Consider the following 24971-nt stretch of genomic DNA (forward strand, 5'->3'; position numbering starts at 1 on the left):
TTTGCTCTCAGCTACTAAGGTTGTCCTGTCACCTTTTCTTCTGCCCTCCTTTGCCATGGTATAGGATAATGTAAGTCAGCAATCTCATTACTTGCTACATACCCAGAGGAATGTAAATCATTCTACCATAAAGACACATGCACACAAATATTCATTGCAGCATTATTCACAATAGCAAAGTCTTGGAATCAACTTAAATGCACATCAGTTATAGACTGGAGAAAGAAAATGTGATATAAACACCATGGAATACTATGCAGCCATAAAAATAATGAAATCATATCTTTTATGGGAACATGGATGTAGCTGAAGGCTATTATCCTTAGCAAACTAACGCAGGAATAGAAAACCAAAAACTGCATGTTCTCACTTATAAGTGGGAGCTAAATGATGAGAACTTATCAGCACAAAGAAAAGAACAGCAGACACGGGTCTACTTGAAGGTGGAGGGTGGGAGGTGGGAGAGGAGCAGAAATTATAATTATCAGTTACTAAGCTTAATACCTGGGTAATAAAATAATCTGTACAACAAGCCTCTGTGACACGAGTTTAGCTATGTAACAAACCTTCACATGTACCCCCAAACCTAAAAGTTTAAAAAAGAATCCCATATGGGAAGTAGGGCACTTTGTGCCTAATTTTCAGCTTTATCCTCACTCCCTAACTTTTGTCTCCTCCATCATCAGGGACAGCAAGAGTGGGAGGGGATGGGCCATGCCACACCTCCATTCTCTTATCTTCTTCCCTCCTGCCTTTTCCGTAGCACTTTGTTTCTCCTCTCCAGCTTGAAGGCCTTACTGGCATTTGGTTTCAAATGGATGCAAAACCGGTTTTGTTAGTAATTCCCTTGGATCTGCCCTTGTCTCCCGTCAAGGCTGTACAAGTAAAGAATCCAAGGTGTTTGTTTTGTTGGTCTGCTGCAGGGTAGAGATAGAGGAAAGCAGTAACTCCCCCCACCTCGCTCCTCCTTTGGCCAATGACTCCAAAGACTCTGCCATAAATGAACACTTCATAGAGCTGCTATCTTTTTTTTTCTTTTTTCTTTTTTTGAGATGGAGTCTCACTCTGTCACCCAGGCTAGAGTGCAGTGGCACGATCTTGGCTCACTGCAACCTCCGCCTCCCAGGTTCAAGCAGTTCTCCTGCCTCAACCTCCCAAGTAGCTGGGATTACAGGCACATGGCACCCCACCCAGCTAATTTTTATATCTTTAGTAGACACAGGGTTTCACCATGTTGGTCAGGCAGGTCTTGAACTCCTGACCTCATGATCCACCTGCCTCAGCCTCCAAAAGTGCTAGAATGAAAGGGGTGAGCCACCACGCCCGGCCCAGAGCTGTTATTGTTATTATGACACATATCTACTTGATCTAAGCATTCTTTTACTTTCTTAGGGCAGTCATTCCTAAGTCTTTGGATTTCACAGAAAAGAAAATATATTTTAATTGAGGACTGACGAAGGGTTGCCAACTTTTAATTTTATCAACTATAAGAACTATTTTTATAATTGCCATCAATTTCTATCGTTTCTTTTATTCCTCTTCTCTTCCACTGTGGAAGGTAAAATTGAAGAGCAAAGAATACCTCTTTCAAAGTGAGTAAATTTAGCCATATGAAAACTCAGCAGATTGCCCCGAGTTTGTCTGCATAGCTGCAGTCCAGTGGAAATTTCTTCCAGACAAGCACCAGTCAACCCAGTGACGTTTAGAAATCACTGCCCTGGAGTATTTCAGCCACCGAAACACTTGGTGTTTGCTGTCAGCTGTGATTATATATGAAGTGCTTTCAGGAACCAATGTGTAGCATAACTTAGGCCAAAAGAAACGCTGTGCCTAAATACTCAGCCAAGGAGCGTTGAGTTTGCCTGTGTTTCTGGAAAATTGCCTCCATTCCCTACTTCACTGTATTTGGTTAAACAAAAGATGGCCTCAGAGAGCTTTTGCAGGAGAAATTATAAAAATTCAGCAAAGGTTTGTGATCTCATTTTGGATCTCCTCAGGATTCCTCATCAAGTTGCAATTAAGGAGAGAAAAATTCTGCCTTGGGGTGTGATTTTAATTACTCATCGTGTTATGACTTGACTTTCTGTGCTGCATTTTTTTCCATATCACTACTTCTGTGTTTGACAGCTTCTCCAAAGAGTCACTCTGTTTTACGCCAGGAGCAAAGTACTTACTAAGTCAAAGGAAGGCAAGGCAAACATCTACGATTACCTTTGTGCTTTTACCAGAAAACCGGGTGAGAACCTCCTTTTCCTTTTCCCTGCCCCTCCAGCCTCAGTTTTATGACCCTGTGGAGCCGGTGGACTTTGAAGGACTTCTGATGACACACCTGAACACTCTGGATGTGCAGCTTGCCCAGGAGCTCGGGGACCTCACTGATGATGACTTGGACGTGGTGTTCACGCCAAAGGAATGTAGGACTTTGCAGCCCTCTTTGCCGGAGGAAGGGTAAATCATTTTCTTAAATGTAGATGTGATTGTGACTGTCATGATTGTTTTCAATAAGCAGGTGAGGGAGATGTCCTAGGTCTGAACTAAAAAAAAATTACTCAATCCGTTCAAATGTTTGGGACAACTGTATGGTACAATCACCTCAATATAGGTAGGTTTCAAATTAGTTTGGCGAGAGCTTTTGAAAAGCTACGTGGAGACCAAGACAGTGCAAGGGATGCAGGGGGACCAAATGAAATGCTCAGGAGGAGGTTAAAAGGACAGGCTCTGGAGCCAGACCACCTGGCTGCCAGCTCAGTGACCTTGGGTGACCTCCCAAAGCCTCAGTTTCTCCATTTGTAAAAATGTCAAGATTTTTAATAATTATAATTGAAATGCCTCCATCCAAAAGCATTTTAATTGCTTCCAGTTATGAGACTGGATCAAGTTAGAAACATAAGGTAAACCCATGTTTATTGAGCATCTACTGTATTCTGGGTACTGAGATAAAAAGATGAAGAAGGCAAAGTCCCTCCTTTGAAGAAAGCGTCATGCAGTGGTAAAACAGTGGGGAGAGCTCTGTAGAATGAATATGTGAATAGCTAATTAGGGCGTGAGTTTCTACAGTTGGTTATTCTATATGTTTATAGGCCTGAGTATTAGCTTTTGGTATCAAACTAACTATGGAATTATAGCTAAATGAAACTCCTATTGCTTCTAAGTTTAAAAAAAAAAAATGTCTCTTTGGAGGTTTAGGACAAACCTTTATTTACATTCATTTTAAAAGCAAAATTAAGATTCACATCCTCCTGGAGATGTTCAACCTTCTCATCCTCCCCAAAAGGTCTCAGAAGATCCCGAAACACAGCCCCTGCCCTCATTAATCTGAGATATTTTAGTTCTATTTCGGATTTTATTTCATCACAATTTAAGGAGGTTGGATGATAATGAGGTGGTGTTATTGTGAACCTTTGTTCTCTTGTTCAGACAGTTCTCACTCACATAGGAGAACTGACCATATGTCCAGCTCTGATGTTTTAAAAATATACACTTCCCAGAAAACAAAGCATTGTCATTTTGGGGAAACATACTCTCCCATTTTTCAGTCCATTTATTTAGGTTTGACCTTAATGTAAGTAACACCTCCTATTTTCATCTTTAGTGAAGAATCATTGAATTTATTCCTTTATGTAAAATGTATAGTTGTTTTCAAATATGGCCAGAATCTTGGAAAAAGCTGTTTAAAATGCTTACGGTAACCAGTCACCCCAGCTCGTTCCTGTGGTCTCAGCTACTCGAGAGGCTGAGGCAAGAGGATCACTTGAGCCCAGGAATTTGACTTCAGCCTGAGCAAAGTAGCAAGACCCTGTTTCTTAAAAAACAAAAACAAAAAACAGTACAATACATTTAGAGGAAGGAGGAATTTCTTTTGAAATTTGATAAGGTAATTTTTTCCTTAGCATCAGTTTTTTTGTATAGTATTGTCAAAAGAATTTATAGCTAACTCATCTGTCTGATGACTTTAAGACAACCTCTACTATTTGAGCTGTTGCCAAAGTCCTCTGTATAATTAAACTGGGGGAAGGGATCATCCTCACCCCAGAGTAAACAATTGCTGAGTCCTGTTGAACACCCTGCGCCTAGCCCAGAACTTTAGGTTGAGCTGTGATGGCGTGCTAGTGAAAAATATGGACGCCACAGGTGAGCTGCCTGGATTCAAGTCCCTGCTCCAGCACTTCTGTGTGACTTGAAACAAGATCCTTACCGTCTCATTTTTCTTAAAAGTGAGAATAATAGGAATGCCTACCCGACGGTGCTGATTGAGAATTAACTGAATTAATACATATAAAGTAACTGCATCAGTGCATAATGCATAAGTGAATGCCACTTAAGTGTGAACTATTAATTCATCTGTGCATCTTATTATGTGCCAGGCAGTCTTCTAAGCCCTTTGCATGCTAACTCATTTAATCTTCATCAAAGCTCTGTACTAAAAGGGGCACTTACTACTCTCATCGCTTTAAGGTGAGGAGACTGAGGCACAGAAGGGTTCAGTCACTGGCTCATAGTCACATTGCTATAAAGGATGAAGCTGGGTTTGGGCAGTTAGGACCCAGATACTAACTACATGTGTAACATTTACAATACTTCAGCTCATACTAACAGCACATTTCTGTTCTTACCTCCTTTTTACAAATGAGAAAATTAAGGCTTGTAGCATTTAAACCTGTTTATTTCTGGTACTAAAGCATCTGCAACAATAGCAATTGTTATACAATTGTTATTTCTGATTTCAAGACTCTGAAACACTTGAAGAGTATCGCTCCTGGTGCATTTCTTAAGCTGGCGTGACAGGAACCATCTGAATTAATGATCACCAGCAAAAGCCGGTGTCTGCAAATTTGTCAAAGCATAAGACAACTGGTCTTTTTCCTGGCTTTCAAAAAGGAGAACATACATGTCCTAACAAGGTTACACATGCATAAAAAATATGTCCAAATTACCCTGTCAGAGTTAGCTATTTATACTTACTTTTCTTGTTTTGTATTCAATTACAGCTAGTTCTACCTGTTTTGTGTCAGAATGCCTTCAAGGATAGTTATAATTTAACATGAATCTCTATAATAAAGAAAACCCACAAAGCAAAAAATGCCAACATGTTTATCTCATCAAAGTAAAAATGTCGGTTGCCTCAGGAATACTTCAGACACTGGGAAAGATTGGGCAAGCACATCCTAAGCATTCTCACTGATAAGGATTTAAACTCATGTCACGTTCCTTGCTTATGATAAGGGATTGTTTTGTTGGTTTTACCCAGTAATAACGTGTTTTATTTCATTTTCTACCTCATTAGGGTTGAACTGGACCCTCATGTCAGGGACTGTATTCAGACCTACATCCGGGAGTGGCTAATCGTGAACCGGAAGTACGTTACTTTTTCTCCACTTTTTATAGATAAATATTAATTTTATATTGTTAGCTTTTAATTTCTTGATACTTTCAACTGTTCAAGGTTTACAGAAAAATTGCATGGAAAATAGAGTTCTCATATAATCCCTTCTTGTCCCCACCCACTATCACACAGTTCACCTACTCTGAACACCTTGCTTTAGTGTGGTACATTTGTTACAGTAGCTGAGCCAATACGGACATGTTGTTATTAACTAAAGTGCATAGTTTACATTAGTGTTCACTTTTTGTGTTGTATATTCTGTGGGTTTTGACAAATGTGTGATGACATGTTTCTGCCTTTGTAGTATCATACAAAATTGTTTCACTGCCCTAAAAATCTCTGTGCTCATCCAGAGAATAATCACCTGTTTATCCTCCCTCCCTGGCAACCACTTTCCTTTTTCACAGTCTCCATAATTTCACCTTGTTCCTCAATGTCTTTTTGCGGCTTGATAACTCATTTTTTATCACTGAATAATCTTTCATTGCATTGATGTACCATTGTTCATTTATCTGTTCACTTACTGAAAAAGAAAGTTATAGGCCAGGCGCGGTGGCTCAAGCCTGTAATCCCAGCACTTTGGGAGGCCGAGGCGGGTGGATCACGAGGTCAAGAGATCGAGACCATCCTGGTCAACATGGTGAAACCCCGTGTCTACTAAAGATACAAAAAATTAGCTGGGCATGGTGGCGCGTGCCTGTAATCCCAGCTGCTCGGGAGGCTGCGGCAGGAGAATTGCCTGAACCCAGGAGGTGGAAATTGCGGTGAGCCGAGATCGCACCATTGCACTCCAGCCTGGGTAACAAGAGCGAACCTCCGTCTCAAAAAAAAAAAAGAAAGTTATATTTTAAACATAAAGAATAGACTACAAGCTTGTCCAACCCCTAACCCGTGGGCATCATGCAGCCCAGGATGGCTTTGAATGTGGCCAAACACAAATTCGTAAACTTTCTTAAAACATTATGAGATTTTTTTGCAAATTTTTTTTAGCTCATTAGCTATTGTTAGTGTTAGTGTATTTTATATTTGGCCTAAGATAATTCTTCTTCCAGTGTGACCCAGGGAAGCCAAAATATTGAACTCCTGGAATGGACTCTCTTTGTTTTCTTCTCATTCTGATGAATTCTGAGGGGGAAAAGAATTAAGTGAATTGAAACCTGGCCTCAGATTCAGAGGTGGCGTTTGAGTTTATGACTAAGAAATAAATTACTTGCTGGCCTTCCAGTAAGGGATCTTTCTCTCCTGGATTAATCAAACCTTCTGTAACATTGTTCTGAGCCTTTTTCTTTCCAGTCCATGGACCTGGATAGCACTCTCTCATGAGAAACATCTATGCACGTTAAAATTCTCAACCTGTGTGGGTGTACGTGTTGGGGAATGAGATGTGGACTGTCTACACATTAAGGTGCACCTCACTAGAGACACATCAGAGAACCTTTGACAAGGCATTGGTAGTTTAAAATTTTGATTGCCTCACTCCTCGTATACCTTAGTAAGAATTACTATTCTATGGGGTAAATGATGAAAGACTTTGAGAATTGGGTTGTATTCAGCTCCTGAAAGGGTGCCATTGAATTTGTGCTGAGGTTTTCTGGAGTAATGTCAGTATGCACACTATTTTCAGCAGCAGCAGAAGAGAAAGCATTGGTTATTAAAAGTGATTAAGGGAAAGTTAGCTGTTAATCCATCATCTGTTCTAATATGAATGGAAAACAAAATTTTCCAGAGAGTCAAATAAAATTGTGGTTTTCTGATAATAAATCAAAGATTTCAGAACAGGTCGTTCTCAAGCTTTTAAATCTTATAATTAGAGGTACTTTCTGGACATTAAAGATCTAAAAAAAAATCTGAGAAGGAACAACAAATAGAAATGTCCATTTTGATACATTTGGTTTTCAAAATTATTTTCTATTTTGGGCTTGCCCACTTTTTCATTCCTCATGGGAATTTCAAGCTTCTTGGAGTAGTGTTTTTTTCTTGATCTTGAACAAATGTAAAAGAAAAAAATGACTCTTTGGAATACTTGTAGAAATTTTAGAAACAATTATGAAACAAAAATCACTCAGTTTCACTCTAGACAGATAATCATCATGAACATTTGATGTCTATCCTTTGAATAGTGTTGGTTTCTTTGGTATATGCTTATATGAAAACTAAATCAGATTATAATACCATTTTTATAACATGCATTTTTAGTTTTCACAGTAAAGAGCGATTCTCTCCCTTTGCTATTAAATATACTTCCTCAATGTAATGATTAATGGTTGTGTAATATATTTATACCAGAATTTATTTAACCAATTTTAATGTTTAGATGATTCCTTACTTTTCAGTGTTGTATTTAAAATGCAACAACATCCTTCTCACTAAAAATTTGTACATGTTTACGATTTTTTTCTGTGGGACAAATTCCTACAAGAGGAATTTCTATGTCAAAGGATATGCACAAATTTAAAGATTTGGAATAATAGATCAAAGATTATCCTGAGCACAGTGGCTCATATTTATAATCTCACTCAGCACTTTGAGAGGTTAAGGAAGGAGGATCACTTGAACCCAGGAGTTCAAGACCAGCCTGGGCAAACAGAGACCCCATCTCTACAAAAATAAAAATTAATTCATGTGGTAACATGCACCTGCAGCCCTAGCTTCTCAGGAGGCTGAGGCAGGAGGATCACTTGAGCCCAGGAGGTCAAGGCTGTAGTGAGCAATGATTGTACCACTGCACCCCAGCCCAGTCATCAGAGGAAGACCCTGTCTCAAGAAAATATTGTTAATACTATATGCATAAATCCTCAAGAATATTAGATGTTATAATTTATTAACATTTCCAATTTTATTTGTTAAAATGTTGTCTTTTATTTTCATTTCTTTTATTATTAGATTAGGCATCTTTTTTTCATATATTTCTTGGCCATTTTTTATGTTTCCTGGTGCTCTGCTTATTCATGAAATGTGTGCATCTCTATTAAGGTATTTGTCTAGTCTGATTTATTTTTATGAGCACTTTATTTGTTAAAGATGTTAACCCTTGTCTATCATGTATTAAAAATACCTTCCCCAGTATACCTTTTGTCTTTTAAAGTTGTTCTTAGTTTTTAATATTCTGAATTATTTATATCAATAAATATGAATATTTAATTTTGGCATCACACTTAAAATTTGATTCACAAACATTATTCTTTTCTAAGAGTTTGGGATTAAAGCATAAATTTAGACCATTAGCCACTTGATTGTTGCTTCTGTTTCCTTATGTGTCTCCATTTGCTTTTATCTTTTCTATAGAAGCAGTGATTATCCATATATTTATTCCATGCAAGTTTTTGCATCCTTTTCCCCCATAAAAGGAAGGAATATCTGTTTTAACTTTATGTTTGGCAATGTTCTAGGGATAGGGGTTACCATTGGCCCAGTTCTCTGCAGCCCTGTGTAACGGAGCACTTCCCTTCCCAGAGGTCAGGTAGTGGACAGGGAGAAGTGTACAACTTCAGAACTCATTGTCAGTTTCTGGCAATCTTTCTTGTAGAAAGGATGCATCGCTTTCTGTCCCTCTGCCTGATTCTCTTGCACTCTGAGTCTAACACTCTGCCCATGAAAACTGATTCCCAGCACACACTCCTCTCAGGGATCATTCTGTCTCTGTGCATCTGTTATAGTGTATCTGTGGGGCGAATCCAGTACACAGTTGCCAGATACCCTTATTTCCCAGCCTCACATAGTACATTTTTAGTGCTGTTGTTTTCTGTGAGTTGTATCTGTATCATTTTAGAATGATGGTAGAAGGGGAAGGTGGTGATTCATATGAATGAAACCAGGTGATGGAGGCTGTGATGCCTTCATAGATAAGCAGCTACTCTGAAAAAGGAGAATTCAGATTTCTGTATAGACACTGACTGTTTAGGAACTCATGGGCAGGAAGGTGTACAACATCTTATCTTTATTCAGTGAGTTCCCCTTTCGGGAAACAAAGTATGGTACATCCTTCTCTTTCCAGCTCCGTCTGTTCCATAGAGGTTCCGTCTAGATTCAGGCGTTAAATTATCTCTTCATTTGGATGAGTTTCCATTTTTTCTGTCTTCCTTCATACGTGGTTTACTAAAAAGTTGGAGGAGGTCGCAATCGGGGTTGCTGGCCACTTGTTAATAAGTGATTGATTATTTGGCTCTCCTTTAATTTGGTTATGTGCCAAATAATGTATGATTGTTTCAGAAGAAATCAAGTAATGTGGAAGTGCATTAAGGAAAAGGCAGATCTCATGCCTCACTACTCACCAGCTTCCTACCCTTCCCTTAAGTCACTCGTCACTCCATAAAGCCCAGCTGTGTAGCTTCCAGATCTTTTTCTACCCTCACAAAAAGATTTGTCTATGTTTCACATAAAGATGTATGAATGTATATTTATGTATTGCAAACATACATCTTACATATATTTTTAAGTAATAACTTTCCATGTCAGAGCTATATCCCATTTTTTTGAAATGCTGCCTAGTATTCAAAGGGTGAAGGAATGTGTCATAAGTTATTGAAACTAAGTGAGCATTTTGGTTGTCTCCATTTTTCATAATTACAAATAATACCAAAACAAACATCTATGCACATTTGCCCCTACACATGTGTGTGAATATTTCTGAGCGTAGAAATGAAGCCAGTGTACGTGGTACTTTCTGATAAGTACTGCCAAATTCTTCTCCAGAAAAGTTGGGCTATTTCATTCCATTACCTACTGGGCATGAAACTGGTGCATTTCTATATTTTTGCCAGTGCTGGATATTATTTATTAAAATAAAATTTAAATTCCTCCAGTCTTCTTTTAGTTATTATTTAATCTGGAAGCTATTACACCTACTTTCTGAATACAGCTTCCTATCGTCAAGTTTCCTTTCCTTATGTATTCTAAAATCCCAGTTACATGTGCACTTAACCATACAACCGTTAAGTCCCACTCTTGAGTGTTTACATAAAAACTGTATGCAAATGTAGCAGTTTAGCAGTTTAGCAATTTTATTTGTAATTGCCAAACCTGTATAGTAGTTTTATTTGTAATTGCCAAAAACTAGAAACAACCCAGATTATACTCAGTTGGGTAGTAGATAAACAAACTCTGGTAAATCCATGCAATGGAATAATACTCAGCAGTGAAATGGAACAAACAATTGATACATACAACAACATGGATGACTCTCAGATGCAGTATGCTATGTGAAAGAAGCCAGACAAAAAAGATAACTGCATGATTCCATTTATGCGTCATTCTGGAAAAGATAAGGCTAGGGATGGAAAACAGGTCCATGGTTGCCAGGGTCTGGGAGTGGAGAAGGGGCTTGACTACAGTAGGACATGGGAATGCTTTATAGCTGGGACTATAGTGCCCATGATGTCACATCTGCCTTGGATCATTAAATTAGAAGAAGTCAATTCCATTTATCTCAAGTATTCCCTCCAAGTGAAATACTTTGGTTACATATAATAATAATTCAATAAATATTAGCTATTATGATATTTATTAAGTAGTAAATATGAGAAAACATACTTATGCTAGCATGTCAAAGGAATGAACACCAAATTCTCTCCCATATATTGAATGTGTCACGGAGGGGAGACCTACCTTCCTCTGGGGACCATACTTAATGAAGCCACTTTGCCTTATAAGGACATGTCTTTGTTATCCAGAACTACGTAGTCAAACACTGATTTAGTTAGCTCCTTCATTCCTCAATTATCTCCTTGCTGGTAATACATTTCTCTATAATATCTAGAGATAGACTTTTATGTCCTTGCTAGCTGTGATAATGGCTTTGAATCCCACTTAGTGGGCAGAGGAGTAGAGTAATGGCCACTTGTGTTCCCTCCCTCTCTCATCATTCTATAGGGCATTTGCCACTCAAGTTCTATAATTGAGACGTTTAAATCATACAAATAATGCTGCTCATGAAGAATAGAGGAAATTTTTAGATTTCCTTTTAAACCTAACAGGGAAAGATTAAGTTACACAAAAATGTAAAGTACGTGATCTCCAGTAAATTGGAGGAAATGTATTTTCTTACTGAAATGTTTGTTACTTAGACTGAAAGATTTACTAAACAATCTTCATTCTATCGTTCATGTCTACAGCACCAAATCTGTTGTCCTTGTTCTAAAAACAATAGGACTTTTCTCCCCGTGACTTTTGAAAATGCTTACTGGTTTACTGATTAGCATGGTGCCATGTTTGTTTGCTTACCCCACCTTATATCCGCATGTTTTGATAACTTTGTGTGGATTAATATTTGATGACATCCTTTGGGTGATATTAACTATTTTAAGCTTTATTTCCTCTGTCATTTTCTCTAAATGAACCAAAGAGGGATACACTTCAGAATGTTCTCAACACTTGGTAGAGAGTTGAACTCTTAAGTAATTAAACTTGTTTACGTACCGTATTTATTTTTGCTGCAGAGATAGTGAAACATTTCATGAGTGTTACGGGCAGCATCATAAAAGCCCTTAGACTTCGTTTTTCATCTGGGGTGATTAAGGTAATTCTGAAGAAAGGTCATGTTCAAGGAGAGCTGGGATATCAAGGAATGGGGTATCATCTGTTTTATTACTCCATATTTTACTCCCAGTGAACTGGTAAACAATTAAAATTCAAACACATCAGTGCATATAATTCAGTTACTCCCAAAACACCATAAAAATGTCTCCCTGATCAATAATTGCTTATTATGACATGCCTCTGTTGTGCTGGCTGTCAAGGTGCTTAGGTATTTGCTTTCTAAAAGTATGAAAAGCAAGCCTGGCTCATCAGCCTATGCGGTAACAAAGAGCAATCCAGCTGCAGATGTCACAGAGGCACTCTTGACCTGTTGTGCAGACATTCCCTCCCCACAAATCCGAGCCCACGAAGACTGTCCAGGCTCTGTTATCACACATCAGCCTGGTTCAGATTGGATGCCCTCCTCACACCATATGGTTCTGATTTTCCATGCCAAGCAGCTCTTCTTAAATGGATGCGTCCATACCCTGTTTGGGCTTCAACTTCCCATTCTGGACCTCTTGGGCTACTCCCTACCCCAAGGCATGGAGGGCTGCCTTGTTCTGATGCACTTTCTGATTTTGGCACCAAATTGTACAGGAAAGGAAAGGGGAAAGAGGATGTGAAAGAGGGGGTAGGGAAGAGGAAAACGAAGAGGAGAAACATTATTTTCTAATCCTCACAACAGGCCCTCAAAATGAGCAACATTTCCCCCTTCATACTTGAGGAAATGGTGACTCAGAGACTAAGGCATTTGCCCAACGTCTCTTAGTACATAAGGAGCCAGCATTTGCACCCAGTTCCTTCTGATTCTAAAGCCTGGATTCTGTCAGCTCCACCACACTGCCTTTAAGGAGAATGCTCTCAAAACATGCTTGATCTTTGGATTGTCTTCAAATGTGTTAGAATAGTATTTTAAGAAAAGGAATGCAGGGAGGCATGCCTCCCTCTCCTGGGAGGCAATAGGTCATGTTCATTTCATGAGACTCGTTTTTCTAGCAGTTGGCCTACTTCCCATTTTTCTCCTGTCTGCACATAGGTGCGACAGGAGCTTGGCTTTATTTGACTCCGTTGCCAGGGTGGGGTAACGAGGCTGGGACTCTCTCGTAGCCAGTGGCATTGAGCCAGCAGTCTCACTGCCTACCCAGTGAGGGTTCCTTCTGCAGCCAACACTTCTGGAATGAGTCATCTTTACATGCCTGCCAACCCTTGTCCTCTCCTCCCCAGCCAGGTTTACCTTTGCTGCTGTGAGGGAGCTGTGAGGCTTGGAGATTTTTAAATGGGGAAGTAGATGTTAAATCTAGTATGAGGAAGAGAAGGAAAGTTTGTTCCAGTTTCAGACACACAGTTGTAGAAGATGCTAGTCTTACTGCTTTCCATAGCAAAACCCTGAAGTCTTAAAGGGTACATATTATGAACTGAACTTTTAGCACCACTGCCCTTTGTCGTTGACTGTGGGGTCCATGTGAAAAACTCCCGCAAACACTCTAACAAAATGGAAGACAGAAAAGAAAGCAAGCATCATGTGTGTACAATTGCCAAAGAACAATAGCCAAATAAATTTGATGGTCCCAAAAGTTAAGCATCTTTTGAGGAGAAAATTTGATTTTAGGGCTGGGTGGGGGTAGCTCGTGCCTGTAATCCCAGCACTCTGGGAGGTCGAGGCAGGTGGGTCACCTGAGGTTGGGAGTTTGAGACCAGCCTGGACAATATGGCAAAACCCTGTCTCTACTAAAAATACAAAAGTTAGCTGGGCATGGTGGCACATGCCTGTAATCCCAGCTACTTGGAAGGCTGAGACAGGAGAATTGCTTAAACCCAGGAGGCTGAGGTTGCAGTGAGCCAAGATCATGCCACTGTACTCCAGCCTGGGCAATTGTACACACATGATGCTTGCTTTCTTTTCTGTCTTCCATTTTGTTAGAGTGTTTGCGGGAGTTTTTCACATGGACCCCACAGTCAACGACAAAGGGCAGTGGTGCTAAAAGTTCAGTTCATAATATGTACCCTTTAAGACTTCAGGGTTTTTGCTATGGAAAGCAGTCAGACTAGCATCTTCTACAACTGTGTGTCTGAAACTGGAGCAAACTTTCCTTCTCTTCCTCATACTAGATTTAACATCTACTTCCCCATTTAAAAATCTCCAAGCCTCACAGCTCCCTCACAGCAGCAAAGGTAAACCTGGCTGGGGAGGAGAGGACAAGGGTTGGCAAGCATGTAAAGATGACTCATTCCAGAAGTGTTGGCTGCAGACTGTCTTAAAAAAAAAAAAAGATTCTAATTTTTTCAGATACAGTGCATGAACTTTTTATCATAAAATCTTAAACCTGGGTAAAATATCTTAGAATTCACCTCATGTTCATGCTTCACCCTATGAGGAAACAGAGGCACGGAGAGAAGTAACTTGAGAATAATGGAAACAGGCACACATCTGTGATTGTGTGTGTGTGTGTGTGTGTGTGTGTGTGTGTGTCAGAGAGAGAGAGAAAGATGTCCACTTGTAAGTAAACACTCTTGGAAATAGGTGTATTTTATTAGCTAAAAAGTAATGTTTAAGCTGATACAGCTCTGGTTGCTAAACCTTACACACAAAATGTCCTTAGGTAGCTACTTCCTGATTTTTATTTCGTGGCCCAAAAAGGTTTCCTTGTAAATCATCATGTCACGTCATATTAAACCTTCAAAATCAATACCCTGTATAGCAGTGTTATCTCCATTTTCAGTCTCCCTCCAAGCTCTACCCTTTGGAGAGGTCTGCCCCACTCTGTCAAGTGGAATCCATCCTTCTCCAAATCTACCTCCCTCAATCACTGAACTCCTTTCCCCTGAACAGAGAAAGGGATCAAGGAGGGGAAAGAGACCAGGCTTGGTCCCTAAGCCTTCAGAAATGTCCTCCTAATCCCCACCTTTTCTTACCCCTGAAAAGGAATTAACATCCCTGACTATGTGGAATGGTGTATACTGCCATATCAGTGTTTGAGTCAATCCCCAGAGGAGAGGGGGAGCCTCCCCCATCTTTTTTGCAACATCTCATATCTTCCTTTTGCTGTTGCTTCCCCCACTACACTTGGTTTTGTTCTAGTCTACATTTCATTTGAGATTTCTATTTTGTGTTGAACTTGCTTTATTTCATATTGAAAAGATGACGTTGCCCCAAGAGCCAAAAATAAATGGGAATTGAAAATAAAGTAAAATAAAATAAAATAATAAAATGTATAGGTCCTAAAAAAAGGCAAAGGGCAAATACCAAGGTGGGAAATTTGAAGTTTAACTGTTTGTTTTGATGTTAAAATTAATGTTAAATTCTTTGGTGATTTTTCCCCCCTAAAATTGGATTTTTTGAGAAACATCACTGTTCAGTTTGTTGTTATTTGGGGTAGCATAATTTTAGGGGATGACTTAATATTTGCATATATTTGTCACCACTTTGGGTTGGTTTTTGTTCCCTGTCCCCCAACCAGGATGTTAGATCACACACACATTTTTTTTTCTTTGAGCCCTTAGGGAGAGTCCAAAACAGTCATTTTATGCAAGCGGAAAGCTTACCCTGTCAGCACACACAGTTACATTGCTGCCTAAAGTTATACTGGTGAGAGTAACTTTTAAGAAGCTAGCAGGTTGATGAAATCCATGTGAGAATTTCTCTCAAATAACTCTTGTTAATGGCCAATCCAGCAATCCTCCCATCTCAGCCTCCCAAGTAGCTGAGACTACAGGCATGTGGCACCATACTTGGCTAATTTTTTGTGCTTTTTGTCGAGATGTGCTTTTACCATGTCACCCAGCCTGGTCTCAAACTCCTGGGCTCAAGTGGTGCTCCTCCCTTAGACTCCCTGAGTGCTGGGATTACAGGTGTGAGCCACTGCACCCAGCCTGTATATTTTTCTTAAAATCCTTTTTGAATGTTTAGTCTTATTTCCTTATTCAGAGTACACCTTGTTCATTATTTATTTTTTTCATCTCCCCAATTTAGCCTGCTTTTCACCCAGCCCTATCAACATAGGTTTGGGTCAGAGAAATTCAAGTGGCCAAGGGACACTAAAAATCACCCATTATAGTAAATCTTGACTTGAATTAGTCACCAGGCTAATCTTATCTGTTTTCTAGGCCATTACTTGTCTTGTCGTCATTGTCTTCTTCTTCTTCTTTCTTTTTTTTTGGCTCAAAATGAACTGTTTGTTTTTAGAACAAAATAAAATCCAGGGATAGTGTCCTGTTCTTCCTGCAGACATCACTGGGGTATCTTATTCTTTAATTAATTCAGTCAACTAAAATTGGTTGAATATCTCCTCTCTGTGCCAGAGTTATAAACTTTGTATTTGTGTAATTGCTAGTAGCTCTTTTAATTTCTTACATTATCTAGCTGGCATTTGACCTGCCTAATACCTTCCAATCTCACCTCATGTCCCTTTACCAGTTTGGTGGTTTTTCTATTAGTGCAGGAAATCAAACAAAATGGCTTGTGACCTGGAGAAACTAGAAGAACAAGAGCAAACCAACCCCAAAGCCTGCAGAAGAAAAGAAATAAAATCAGAGCTGAAAGAGACATGAAATCCATACAAAAGATCAGTGAAACCAAAAGTTTGTTATTCAAAAGAATAAACAAGGGTCATAGACCATTAGGAAGATTAATAAAGAAAATGAGAGAGAAGATCCAAATAAGCACAATCAGACATGACAAAAATGGCACTATAACTGATGCATCAGAAATATAAAAAATCCTCAGAGACTGTTATAAATACCTCTATGCACACAGACTAGAAAACCTGGAAGAAATGGGTAGATTCCTGGAAACACACAAGCCCCAAGATTAAAGCAGGAAGAAACTGAAATCTTGAACAGACTGATAATGCATTCTGATATTGAATCAGTAATACAAGATCTACCCAAAAAAGTCCTTGATCAGGTGGATTCACAGCCAAATTATGCCAGACATACAAAGAAGAGCTAGTACCAACCCTACTGAAATTATTTTAAAAATTCAAGGAGGAGGGGCTACTCCCTAACTCACTCTACAAAGCCTACATCATTCTGATACTAAAACCTCACAGAGACACAGCAGAGAAGAAAAGTTCAGGCCAATATCCCTGATGAACATCAACATAAAAATCCTCAACAAAATACTGGCAAACCAAATCCAGCACCACATTGAAAAGTTAATTCATCACAATCAAGTAGGCTTTATTCCTGGAATGCGAGGTTGATTCACCATACACAAATCAATAAATGTGATTCATCACATAAACAATTAAAAACCACAGGATAATCTCAACAGACACAGAAAAGGCTTTTGATACAATTCAACATCTCTTCATATTAAAAACTCTCAACAAATTAGGCACTGAAGAAATGTACCTCAAAATAATCAGAGCCATCTATTATCCATCTATCCACAGCCAACAACCCTATTTAAAAATGGGCAAAATCTGGAAGCATTCCTCTTGAGAACTGGAACAAAACAAGGATGCCTACTCCCACCACTCCTGTCAACATGGTATTGGAAGTGCTAGCCAGAGAAATCAGGCAAGAAAAAGAAATAAAAGACATCCCAATAGGAGAGAGGAAGTCAAGCTAGCTCTGTCATAGTGCAGGCAATATAATTCTGTACCCAGAAAACACCACAGACCCTGCTAAAAGGCTCCTAGACTGATAAACAACTTCAGTAAAGTTTCAGGATACAAAATCAATGTACAAAATTTAGTAACATTTCCACACACCAGCAATGTTTAAGTTGACAGACAAATCAAGAATACAATTCCATTTATAATAGCCACAAAAAGAATAAAATACCTAGGAATACATCTAATCAAGGAGGTGAAGGATGTCTACAATGAGAATTATGAAACATGCTGAAAGAGATTGTAGATGACACAAACAAATGGACAAATCTTCCATGCTCATGGATAGGAAGGATCAATATTATTAAAATGGCTATAGTGCCCAAAGAGATGTACAGATTCACTGCTATTCCTATCTAACTACCAACATCATTTTTTTCACAGAATTAGAACAAAAAATATTCTAAAATTCATGTGGAACCAAAAAACCTGAGTAGCCAAAGAAATCCTAAGCAAAAAGAACTAAGCCAGTGGCCTCACACTGTCTGACTTCATGCTACACTACGAGGCTACGATAACCAACACGGCATAGTCCAGGTACAAAAACAGACACATAGACCAGTAGAACAAGATACAGAGCCAGAAATAAAGCCACACACCTACACCCATCTGATCTTTGATGAAGCTGACACTAACCATGAGAAAAGGTCTTCCTATTCAATAAATGGTGCTGGGATGACTGGCTAGTTATAGATAGAAGATTGATACTGGACCCCTCCCTTTCATCATATACAAACGTTAACTCAAGATAGGTGAAGGACTTAAATGTAAGCCCTAAAACTATAAAAATCCTAGAGAAAAAAACTAGGAAATACTATTCTGGACATTGGCCTTGGCAAAGAATTTATGAATAAGTCCCCATAAGCAATTGCAACAAAAATAAAAATTGACAAGTGGGACCTAAAGAAACTAAAGAGCTTCTGCACAGCAGAAGAAACTATCAACAGAGTAAACTGACAACCTACTGAATAAGAGAAAATATTCACAAACTATACATCTGAAAAATGTCTAATATCCAGAATCTATAAGGAACTAGAACAATTCAAGCAAAAGCAAACAAACCCATTTAAAAATGGGCAAAGAACATGAACAGATACGTCTCAAAAGAAGACATACATGTGGCCCAAAAATGTATGAAAAAATGCTCAACATCACTAATCATTAGATAAAGACAAATCAAAACTGCAATGTAATACCAACTCACACCAGTCAGAATGGTCATTATTGAAGTCAAAAAATAGGCTCGGCATTGTGGCTTATGCTTATAATTCCAGCATTTGGGGAGGCTGAGGCAGGAGCATTATTTGAAGCCAGGATGTTGAGACCAGCTTGTGCAATGGAGGAAGACAGTGTCTCTACAAAAAATCAAAATAAATGGGAAAAAAAATTAGCTGGGCATGGTGGCATGCACCTATAGTCCCACCTACTGAGAGGCTGAGGTGGGAAGATTGCTTGATCCCAGGAGTTCAAGGCTGCAGTGAGCTGTAATTACACCACTGCACTCCATCCTGGGTAGCAGAATGAGACCCTGTCATAAAAAAAAAAAAAACTAACGTGGAAATTCGTTCAGTCACTATGAAATGCAGTGTCAAGATTTCTGAAAGAACTTAAAGCAGAACTGCCATTCAACCCAGCTATCCAACTACTGCATCTATGCCAAAGGAAAATAAATTATTCTACAAAAAGACACATGTACCCGTATGTTCATCACAGCACAATTCACAATAGCAAAGACATAGAATCAACCTAGATGCCCATCTTGATCAGTGGACTAGATAAAGAAAAATGGGGTACATATACACCATGGAATACTACACAGTCATAAAAAAGAACAAAATAATTCTTTTTTGCAGCAACATGGATGCAGCTGGAGGCCATTATCCTAAGTTAATTAACACAGGAACAGAAAACCAAATACTACATGTTTTTATTGATAAGTGGGAGCTAAACAGTGGGTACGTGTGGACATAAAGATAACACAGTAGACGCTGGGGCTACTAGAAGAGGGAGGATGGAAACAGGTGTGAGTTGAAAAATTGCCCTTTGGGTACTATGCTCACTACGTGGGTGACATCAACATCATTCATACATCAAACCTCAGTGACAAGCAGTTTACCCACGTAATGAATTTGCACGTGGATCCCCTGAACCTAAAATAAAAGTGGGGAAAAAATAAAAGATAAAATATCCTGTATCCTCAACAGAAATTAAAATGGTGCGTGTTTGTGCACTTGACTTTGCAGCATGTTTTCCAAAGATGTGCTTGAGTCATAAAAATGGGAAATATACATGTTGGTTTCTCTAGTCATCCCTTGACAACTTACATGTTTTACCTTACTTCTAATGGCCTCATTTCTTCAGTGACAGGGCTAGACATTCTATTTTAAACTCTTTCCATAGCTGCACATTTTTCCACACAATTTTAGCAAAGTTCATAAAGTGGAGATTGAGGATGTTTGCGAAGACAAATCATTTATTTTTATTTTTTCTTAACCATGTCCCGCCTGCTTTATTCATTACTAAGAACATTGATGTGAAGATTAAATGGTTTTCTCTATTTTTATCTTCAAACGATTTCTGTTTGCTGCTTCTGCACATTGCTAGATTTATTCCAGCCACTTACACTAGGGTCATGGTTTAGCGTCAGCTTGGAGCCAAATGCCCCACAGCTGAAATGACCGCACCTCTGAAGTGGCATTTTCCCAGGCCATGCCTCCCTTTAATAACGAGCCAGCCAGGGGGTGAGTTTGTATCTCATTACAATAGAGCCTTGTATTAGGCCTGGTGCATAATTAAAGTGAGGAATTACAATGGGTTCCCTCTTTGAAAGTTCTCTCAGCGCCATGTCTACAATTTAAGCCATTGTTTTTATTTTTAATCTAATGGTTTGCCTCTCTTTCTCCCTCTTTCTAACTCCAAATTAAATACCAACCATAAAAGAAATCAAGGAAGTCCAGAAATTTGTGGCTTTAAAAAGACTGGATCTCGAAAAGATTTTCACAAGACGCTTCCGAAGCAGACGTTTGAGTCGGAAACCTTGGAGTGCAGTGAACCCGATGCTCAGGTATTTCCTATCAACAAACATGGTTACCAGGTTACTGGACTCCTTGGCCCAGGGCATGCTGTCGATTTTACAAACTAGAATAAAGGGTGGACTCACAGAAAGTTTGAGTAGGAGGAACTTTACCATCTAAGTCAGTGATTTTTTTTTCCCAAACTTGTTTGTAGCCACGGAAATTGGTGTTCAAATGAAAACCCAGAAACCCAATGATTAAAACAGAAAAAAGTGGAAAAGCTCTAACTGGGGGACAGATACACCTTGGGCCCATTCCTAGAACAATTTCTGCAGAGACTACGGTGCCCCTAAAGCAAACGACAGAGTAATTAAAAGCGCCACACTGTGGCCAGATCCCCTGCATTCTCCTAATGATTCTACCATGTACTAACTCTAACTTCAGGCAGGACCATTAAACTTACTGGGCACATTTTCCTGCCCTGGGAAACAAGGATGATAATACTAACTCATTAGGTTATTTGAGTATTAAATGAATTAATATGCATAAAGAATTAGAATAACACCAACTACATATACTTGTTGCCTGGTAAATGCTGGCACTGTTACTGTTGTCATTATTCTTATAAAGTGATTACAGTTTAAAATTCATATTGTGAAACGAACTTTTTTTTATTTTTGAGACAGAGTCTCTCTCTGTCACCAGGCTGGAGTGGCACCATCTCGGCTCACTGAGACCTCCGCCTCCTGGGTTCCCAAGTAGCTGGGACTACAGGCACGTGCCACCACACCTGGCTAATTTTTTGCATTTTTAGTAGAGATGGGGTTTCACCATGTTAGCCAGGATGGTCTCAATTTCCTGACCTCGTGATTTGCCTGTCTCGGCCTCCCAAAGTGCTAGGATTACAGGTGTGAGCCACCACGCCCGGCCGTGCAATGAACTTTTTACACTATTCTGTAACTAATTTTTTAAATATGTGGGGTCAAGTGAAGAACCCCAGCAAACACGCTAACAAATAGAAAACAGAAAGAAATCCTTCCTTTGCATAAGACAACCAAAGAACAATAGCCAAATAAATTTCAAGTTTCCAATAGTTAAGCTCTATACACATGCGATCACAGAAGCATTATTCATAGTAGCCAAAAGGTAGAAGCAACCCAAGTGTCCATCCGTAATGCATGGATAAAGAAAATGTGGTTGCCAGGGGCTGGGGGAGAGGAATGGGAAGTTATTGTTTAATGGGGAGAGTTTCAGCTTTCCAAGATGGACAGCATTATGGAGATGGATGCCGGTGATGGCTGTACTGCAATGTCAATATGTTTAACACTACTGAACTGTCCAACCTGCCCATTTTATCAATCAGAAAAATAAAATTGAGAAGAAAAAATGTTGTGTTCAAGTTTGCACAGAACTTCATGTAAACTAATATAGTTTTCAGCTTCCACATGTCTTCATAGTACAGGAATCTCACCATGCTGAAAATGATTAGAGGTTTTAAAAGCATACTTATTTTTCAGACAAAGTGGTCCCCCTGTAGCCAAGCCAACTACTTACTTGGAGTTCCACAATGGAATCAGCCATCATTTCCAGCACTAAATACGACAAGCTTACTAAGGGATAGAATACCTGGATGCTCTGCTCTATGGGAGATTTAGGGATTTTTTTTATCAGTAATTTTGACTAAATTCTATCTTCACCCTACGTGATGACCAACTAAATTGTTTCTCTTATTAGACAGAAGCTACAGTAAGTATTTCAACAGAAGAAATTTAACACAGGGAATTGATTAAGCAGATTTTAGAGGTCCAAGGGAACCAAAAGGGAAAAATTGAGGCTATACTAAAATCATCATTATAGAAAACAGCACGCCACTCTGGGGCTGGGGTATACAGCAGTGGTTCTCCACTTTAGCCTCATCAGAATCCCCTGGAGGGTTTGTTCAAACATGGGTTGCTGGGCCCTGTCTGCTGGAATTTCTGATTCAGTAGGTCTGAAGGGTGAACCTGATACCTTCTAATCAGCATTTCCTAAGTGATGCTGATGCTGCTGGTCCCAGGACCACAATTTGAGGACCACGGGTCTAGGGGAAGAGTTTGGAGTTGTCAGAATGGAGAAGCTCAGAAGAGGGGCCTGGGAGCCAGGACTGAAATCCCTGAGAAGAAGATGCCACCCAGGCAGTGGTGTTATCTCAGGATCTCAGAGGGAAAGACCTTGTGGAATCTGGACTTGTTCCTCACAGGAGGAGGAATTGCCCAGCTGGTGCTGGTACCTTCAAGGAAGTAAGATAAGGGTGATTCTGGAAGTGCCAAAAGAACCTGAAGGCTAGAACCAACTGTCATTAGGAAGGTGAGAGGACCAGCAACAGGAAGGAGCCGGGACCTTGGCCCTCCTCAAGCTCTTGTGTACAGGTAACCCTGTAGCACCCCCTATTGACAGAACCTAAAGGGACAAGAAACCAGAAATAAAATTTGCTGACCCAGTATCAAAGAACAAAACATAAAAAGGTGAATTTGGAGCCCAGAGACAATAGGTGAAGACCAGCATACGCACAAAGCACACGCTTTCCTACAGTATACGAACAGAGCACTCAAGTCACTCTCTGTGTTTAAGAGCCAAGTTGACCATACGATCCAGAGGAAAGGGTATCAGTATATCAAAGAGACATCTGCACCCCCATGTTTATTGCAGCACTATTCACAGTAGCCAAGACATAGACTCAACCTAAGTATCCATCAACAGAAACTGGACAAAGAAAATGTGGTATATATACACAATAAAATCCTGTTCAGCCATAGAAAATGAAATCCTGTCCTTTGCATCAACATGGATGAGCCTGGAGAATGTTAAGTGAAATAAGCCAAGCACAGTAAGACAAATACCGTATGATCTCACTTATATGTGGAAGATAAATAAGTTGATCGCATAGAAGTAGAGGGTGGAATAGTGGTAACTAGAGGCTGAGAAGGGTGGATGGAGAAGAGAATAGAGAGGTTGGTTAATGGTTACAAAATTATAGCTAAGTAGGAGGAGTAAGTTCTAGTGTTCTATGGTACTGTAAGGTGACTAGAGTTAATAATAATTTATTCTGTATTTCCAAATAGCTAGAAGAAAGGATTTTGAATGATCCTAACACAAAGAAATGATCACTGTTTGAGGTGATGGATATGCTAATTACCCTAATTTGATAATTGCACATTGTACACAGGTATCAAAATATTATGCAATACCCCATAATAGGTACAACTATTATGTGTCTATTAAGTTTTTCACTTTTTGAGGTAGAGTTTCAGTCTTATTGCCCTGGCTGGAGTGCAGTGGCGTGACCTTGGCTCACTGCAACCTCCGCCTCCCGGGTTCAAGTGATTCTCCTGCCTCAGCCTCCCGAGTGGCTGGGATTACAGGCACCAGCCACCATCATGCCTGGCAAATTTTTTTTGTATTTTCAGTAGAGATGGGGTTTCACTATGTTGACCAGGCTGGCCTCGAACCCCTGACCTTAGGTGATCCACCCACCTTGGCCTCCCAAAGTGCTGGATTTCAGGCATAAGCCCAATATTTTAAAAATAGTGCATTATTACAGAAGCTAGATGTGCATTTTAAATTATCAGAAAATTAGTTCGGCAGACAGATTCTGTGGTTGCCCCATCATCTGGACCTGTGACATTCACACCTTTGTGATGTTCATCCCCAACTGGGTGGGACCTGGGACTTGCTTCTATCAAAACAATATGGGTGATAGGCTGTCACTTGTGATCTTATTATGTAGCAACCAAAATGGATTAAAGATTTAAATGTGGCTGGGCGCAATGGCTCATGCCTGTAATCCCAGCACTTAGGGAGGCTGAAGCAGGCAGATACCTGAGGTCAGGAGTTTGAGACCAACCTGGCCAATATGGTGAAACCCCATCTCTACTAAAAATACAAAAATCAGCCAGATGTTGTGGCAGGCGCCTGTAGTCCCAGCTACTTGGGAGGCTGAAGCAGGAGAATTGCTTGAACCCCAGAGCCGGAGGTTGTAGTGAGCTGAGATGGTGCCACTGTACTCAAGCCTGGGTGTTGCAGCAAGACTCTGTCTCAAAAAAAAAAAAAGTAATCATACCTCACTGTACCTTTGACATCCTAGACTGGGCTCAAGCAGTCTTCCTACCTAAGCCTTCCAAGCAACTAAGACTATGGGTGCATGCCACCATGCCTGGCTAAGGTTTGCTTTTTTTCTCTAAGTGAGAGAGTCTCATTGTGTTGCCCAGGCTAGTCTTGAACTCCTGACCTCAGGCAATCTTCCCACCTTGTCCACCCAAAGTACTAGGATTACAGGTATAAGCCACTGCTCCTGGCCCAGTCTCCTTTTTATTACACCTTCTTCCAGCTCTGTTTTGCTCTAGTGTGAGACATAGGCATGGTTCATTAAGAGGCTTGGCCCTCAGCCCCAGGAAAGAACAAGCT

At 39.7% G+C, this 24971-nt stretch overlaps 1 protein-coding gene across 7 annotated transcripts in view; it reads left to right on the top strand.

Annotated features, from left to right (window-relative positions):
- The window catches only part of DOCK8 (dedicator of cytokinesis 8), a 251124-nt gene that overhangs the window by 70241 nt on the left and 155912 nt on the right, over positions 1-24971 (top strand). For all 7 annotated transcript variants that reach the window (XM_078367972.1, XM_078367967.1, XM_035275978.3 and 4 more), the window contains 3 exons: positions 2273-2448; positions 5285-5356; positions 20455-20578. In XM_078367972.1, the coding sequence (XP_078224098.1) occupies positions 2273-2448; positions 5285-5356; positions 20455-20578 (372 nt within the window). The remainder of the gene's footprint in view (positions 1-2272; positions 2449-5284; positions 5357-20454; positions 20579-24971) is intronic.

Source organism: Callithrix jacchus, chromosome 1, assembly GCF_049354715.1.
Source record: "Callithrix jacchus isolate 240 chromosome 1, calJac240_pri, whole genome shotgun sequence".
In the NCBI taxonomy this organism is placed as follows: domain Eukaryota; kingdom Metazoa; phylum Chordata; class Mammalia; order Primates; family Cebidae; genus Callithrix; species Callithrix jacchus.